At 46.1% G+C, this 5,836-nt stretch overlaps 1 protein-coding gene across 1 annotated transcript; it reads left to right on the top strand.

The window, feature by feature from the left end:
- Window positions 1-303: 303 nt before the first annotated feature.
- notum1a (notum, palmitoleoyl-protein carboxylesterase a) lies at window positions 304-5,630 on the top strand. Its single transcript, XM_061090690.1, has 11 exons — window positions 304-641; window positions 3,332-3,384; window positions 3,497-3,592; window positions 3,895-3,955; window positions 4,040-4,098; window positions 4,192-4,294; window positions 4,381-4,572; window positions 4,737-4,834; window positions 4,922-5,069; window positions 5,158-5,205; window positions 5,327-5,630. The coding sequence occupies exons 1-11, from the start codon at window positions 304-306 to the stop codon at window positions 5,628-5,630; spliced, it is 1,500 nt and encodes a 499-aa protein (XP_060946673.1).
- Window positions 5,631-5,836: the final 206 nt, after the last annotated feature.

Raw genomic sequence — 5,836 nt, 5'->3', positions numbered from 1 at the left:
CATGGCACAAGTGTTGTCGTTCTTGTCCAGCACTTCTCCTGGATATATGAGCAAAGAGTCATAGGCGCACTTCTTAAAAGTTTTCAAATACTGAGCGAATTTAACGGATGACAGTGACTGGTCTGAGGACTTGTTCTTCTCAGTGACATTAAAACGTTTGCGTTTTCTCGGGAAACCGCCGGCGAGATTGTTGCGTCTTCTTTTTGTGCGTAAAAGTCGTTTTACGCGTGAGAACCCTTGTGTCTCCGTGACGAGACGCTGCCTTTTTGAAGGAAGGTTTCATCTCAACCCTCGGTGGATACGATGACAGCCCTCAGGAGGGTTTCATCCCTGCTGCTGCTGCTGGCGCTGATGCAGTCCGGAGCTCTTTGCGCACGGAGGTTCCGCGGTGGTCGCAACCCGCAGCCGCGACGCGCACCCCCTCCTCCTCCTCCGGCCTACCGGGCCGACCGGGGCGACACCACGGAGAGCTTCCCTCTGGACTTCACCGCCGTGGAGGAGAACATGGATAACTTCATGACACAGGTCAAGAACCTCGCCCAGTCCCTGTACCCGTGCTCGGCGCAGAAGCTGGAGAACGACATGAAGCTGAACTTTTTGGAGAATACATCAGTCACCTGCAACGACGGGAGTCCTGCGGGGTATGTACCAAACTGAGAGATTGCATTATTACAGTGTGACAGATCCGTGATTTCCATGAGACTGGATCCTCGACAGGTCAAAGCGAGGGCAGCGGTGCGCCCCGGAGCTCCAGTAGGAATTGTTATTTTGCGTAAAGGGTTCTTCAGCAGGACATCCTGCTAAACCCGAAGTAAACCCACATGTATCTGGCCTCAGGACACCGCTGCTCGTCTCAATATATTACTCCTAGTTTCCCAAACTGGTTTTAAAATTGTATGAAATAGGAACATTTTGAAGAAATGATTTTCCCGGGACGGTACAAAGGTTCAGTCAGACAGCTGCTTTGTGTCAGCGAAGCGTGAAATTTGCCGATAGCCACATGGCTCATGCTTCATTTCCTTTGCTGCAAATTAGTATGCAGGATTTGCTCTGCAGAAAGTTTAGATTTAAGTTTTCAGACCCCCGCCCCTCTCTCTCTTTCTCTCTCCTCTGCCTCCCTCTCTACGTCTCTCTCTTTATGTTGCATCCAGTGCGCAAACTGTTGACTTATTGTGATTGTATGGTAGTTTTGGGGTTTTAGGTTTTCTCTACTTGTTATTTCTCTGTTTGCTTAATCGGGTGAACAATGGATCGCTACTTTGACATCCACTCCTGACTCTGTCGTTAAGCAAAAACCCATTTGGCTGTAAGAGAAGCCTGCATGGTTTCTCTTCTAAAGGGGGATAAGCCACGACACTAAAAGCACATTAACATCAGCCTCTATCTCTTCTATTGTATAACACATAAACACATCTCCGTCCTATAGGCACTGGGTTATGTGCCATAAAGCAGAGGGTGAAACAGTGGGTTAAACCGATTGTTATATAAATAATTATGTTGACTGAGCTATGGCAGGTGGGGATGACTCAGATAAGAGGGGCGGTTTAAAACATGTCCTTTTTAATATTCATACACATCTTTTCATCATTTGCTATATGAGTCATGTCCTACGGTGCACTCAACTTATTCTACATACGTATGCTACATTATTTTAATAAAGGTTTGTGCCACAATGAAAGAACAGCATTTAAATTGCGTTGCCACATGAGGCTTTGAAGCCATCATGCAAAGGAACTTATCTGGGACCAGTTCAGTGGTCGACTCGACTGAGATATGTTTTGATGTATACAGTACATGTGTCTTTATGGATTTACTATCCTGTCTTAATTCTTGTTAAACCCAAGAGTGCATGGTATGGAGAGCTGTCCCCCCCAAGAGCGGTAAAGCTCTTTGCGCTCTTTAGAGGACGAGCACAGGGGACAGTTACTGGCAGATGGCCGTTTCATTCCCTACGCGTGCAGTAGCTGAAACACTAATCCATCAGCTGCTAGCAGTATTTTCCAGGGATGTATTGTTTCAGTTAACAGACAAGTGAGGATAAAAGGTTTTTGAAAAAATTAATAAAACATTCACTGGACACGATGGTGGAACTGTGTGATTCATCTTTTGGAGTTGCACTTGTTAGAGCGAGTGGGTTGATGCAGCAGCGCCTTCGCTTCTTGGCTTGTTTCGCTCGCCAAACCCGCCTTCACTTTGTTGTTTGGAAGTAGTAAGTAGAGTGCACGGTCCTCAGCCTACATCACTGACTGGGGCTCGAAATAATAGCACAAGACATCAGCTTTAGCCAAAATGGGATTCGGCGTCTGAGAAAACCGCTCAGAGCTTCAGCCAAGTCTGTTTTCTTTTGCTCTTTATAGGAGTTTAGTCACTGGCAAAGTTGGGTGAATATTTGTAGAATTAAACACCCCTCAGCCTCACAGAACTACATTTGGAAGAACTCGTCTCTGTGGGTGAAGCTATTCTGCAGAACAGAAATGCTCTCATATCCATCATTATGTTGAAAAATAGATGAGGATCAGGAGAATCCAGGCGTCTTCTGGGCTGACAACATACAGCACATAACCAAATGTTTCCTTCACACTTATCTTACCCATGGTGCATTTAAGGACATTATCATGAGCGTGTAGTTGCCTAAACACAGCAGACATCGTACGTGTGTGTTGACACGGCCACACGCCAAATTAAGTTACATCCCTTATCGTATCAAACTATGGACAGGAGCCTTGATTATATCTATACTGCGTGTGGTGACAACAGCTGAGGAATGATGAGCTCACAGTGAGGAGATTAAGATGGTACATTACCAATTCTTGCTACATTAAACATAAGGAATACCATCTACAGGCATAAAAGGGATAGGGGAATGAAGGCTGTTTATCTTCTGCCGAATCCCTAGATCAGTTCCCTAAGTGCAGAACATCCACACGACACTCATTGTTCCTCTCCCTAATTTCTCTGTTGGCAGCGTTACATTTCGGATGTTTTCTGTCACCTTTTTTAAGATAACGATCCAAAACAGGACATCCTTGTTTAGATAAAAACGATGAGGTCATGTTTGTTTTTGTTTCATGCCTGGATACCATGGTTGTTGGTGTAAACACTGAGGGTAATACTTTTCAGCGTTTCATCTTTCTCTCTCCAGCGCATCATGTTGAACTTGTGGAATGTGTCTGTTTCTGTTTGATGTTTATCATGTTTTTATTGCTACAGTGGCAGTATAAAAAATTCACTTTGAGGACTTTATAATCTTATTTACATATTTTCAATATTTGCGTAACTTAAACGCCTGCTGTAATGTGTGGATTTTAATTTTTTTTTTTATGTCTTCTAGGTACTATCTGAAAGAATCGCGAGGCAGCAGACGGTGGCTGATATTCTTAGAGGGTCAGTATCAACGATGCATCTTACCAATTTCATTTCATCCTCAAATTCATAATCAATAATGACTGTAGTTGATTGGTGTGAGAAATTAAATCTGCTGTGTTTCTGCGTCCAGGTGGCTGGTACTGCTTCAACAAGGAGAACTGCGACAGCCGATACGAGACCATGAGGAGATTGATGAGCTCATCCAAGTGGGCCCAAACTAAAACAGGTCAGCTTCAGCAAGTCATAAATGTTCCGCTATTCACACTGCTGTGTACGACCCTGGCCTGACCCCCCTAACACAGTGGAAACAAAGTGTGTCTCAGAAATGAAAAGGATCAGTGCTCATCTTCAGTGTTTTTGAGACAAACACCCTGCCACCTGGCGCCCACTGCTGTCGGAACCGAGATGCCTCCCTCTCTCATTGCAGCGTAATAACTGTAATCAATGTGGTAATGATGATGAGGAAGAAGAGGATGTTGCCTGGGAGTGCCAGGACGGTTAATGACACATGTTGATCTGTCTCTGCAGGCACAGGGATCCTGTCTCCACTGCCGGAGGAAAACCCTCACTGGTGGAATGCCAACATGGTGTAAGTTGACTCTTGTTTTTGTGCTTAGCGACACTCAGCTTTGTAATCATAGGTGGCAACTTTAACCTTACGTTGGTTTTGCAGGTTCCTCCCGTACTGCTCCAGCGACGTGTGGAGCGGCGCTACGGCCAAAACGGAGCAAAGTAAGAAATGACAAAAGTCATAAAAAAATCACAACATATTGAACATGTAATTAGAGCTGATTTACAGTGTTACTTTCTTTGTCTTATCTAAAGGTGGCTATGCCTTCATGGGCTCACTGATTATCCAGGAGGTGGTGAAGGACCTGCTGAACAAAGGTCTGGACAACGCAAAGGTCCTCCTCTTAGCAGGAAGCAGGTGTGTACACGTGAGAGCACCCTTCCACATCTCATTCACATTCCTGTGTAGGCACCAGTGTGATTAAGTCATGTTTCGATGTGCAGCGCTGGTGGCACTGGGGTCCTGCTGAACGTAGACCGCGTGGCGGAAACACTGGAGGGACTCGGACACACTGGGATACAAGTGCGAGGTCTGGCTGATTCTGGCTGGTTCCTGGACAACAAACAGTACCACTGCACAGACTGTGTGGACGCTGTCAACTGTTCACCCACTGAGACCATCAAAAGAGGCATAAAGTAAGGGAGACAATTACTGTTATCATGAAATATATGAAGTCAAGATTTTGTAAGATGGTAGCACTAGGCGCCAAAATAGTCGTAGTAGTATTGGAGTTGATGAGATCATCAAGTGCTTTGTACAGACATCATGTCTCATCTGTACTTTTGTCCTGCCCGGTCAGGTACTGGGGAGGAGTGGTGCCAGAGAGGTGCCAGCAGACACATCAAGGAGAAGAGTGGAACTGTTTCTTTGGATACAGAGTATTCCCGTCAATAAAAAGTGAGAGTTATTCTGTACTACCTATGTATGTATCCACAGCAAGGTCCAAGTCTAGTCTTATATTAACCTTCTGGTCGCCCTGTTCAGGCCCAGTGTTTGTGGTCCAGTGGCTCTTTGATGAGGCCCAGCTTACAGTGGACAACATCCAGCTGACCGGACAACCTGTGCAGGAAGGCCAGTGGCGCTACATCCAAAACCTGGGCATAGAGCTGAGAAACACTCTCAAAGATGTCCCGTAAGTTTCTACATTTTAACAGTAGAATCCAAATTAGGTACATGGCATGTGTTCCGATTGATTTATGCTTTTTCCCCCTTTTTTTCAGGGCTATGTTTGCTCCAGCATGCCTATCTCATGAAGTTATCACCAGAAAGTGAGTATGATTTGTTTCCACACCTCCCTTTCAAGTGTGTAACTGACAGAGGGAATTAGAAACCGTGCGCTCAGACTGTTCTACGTGTGAGCTAACACTGCCCCCATGTGTTGTGTTCTAGCTACTGGATTGACGTGCAGGTTAAAGGCACCTCCTTGCCTCGAGCGCTGCACTGTTGGGACCGGAGCCTCAATGACAACAGGAACAACAAAGCCCCGCCCAAAGGCTGCCCGGTGCATTTGATCGACAGCTGCCCGTGGCCACACTGCAACCCCACCTGCCCCACCATCCGAGACCAGTTCACGGGACAAGAGATGAACGTCATTCAGTTCCTCATGCACATGGGCTTCGATGTGCAGAAGATGGCTCAGCAGCAGGGCATGGACCCCAGCAAGCTATTGGGCATGCTCAGCAGCGGCAGCTAAAGGGACACACACAAACACACAAACACACACCTACACACACACACACACACACACACACATTCAGTATCTCCAAGCTATAAGTCTGAACAGGGCTGTCTGCTCTCTTTGGCCAGTGTCCCATGCCAAATACCTCCAAGTACCCATCCACCATCACAACCCATTCTACCTATGGTCTATTCCCCTCTGACCTTCTGCTTACTTTAGTC

The sequence above is a fragment of the Limanda limanda genome, chromosome 17, assembly GCF_963576545.1.
Source record: "Limanda limanda chromosome 17, fLimLim1.1, whole genome shotgun sequence".
Taxonomy (NCBI): domain Eukaryota; kingdom Metazoa; phylum Chordata; class Actinopteri; order Pleuronectiformes; family Pleuronectidae; genus Limanda; species Limanda limanda.
The sequence above is the reverse complement of the archived record's forward strand: the minus strand, read 5'-3'. Positions and strand labels throughout refer to the sequence as shown.

What these genes read in the sequence shown, in the direction of transcription:
- notum1a (XM_061090690.1), top strand. Translation starts at nt 304, where the DNA reads ATGACAGCCCTCAGGAGGGTTTCATCCCTGCTGCTGCTGCTGGCGCTG. An exon ending in AGTATTCCCGTCAATAAAAA is followed by an intron (nt 4,835 to 4,921) that starts GTGAGAGTTATT and finishes CGCCCTGTTCAG; the next exon opens with GCCCAGTGTTTGTGGTCCAG. An exon ending in CATGAAGTTATCACCAGAAA is followed by an intron (nt 5,206 to 5,326) that starts GTGAGTATGATT and finishes GTTGTGTTCTAG; the next exon opens with CTACTGGATTGACGTGCAGG.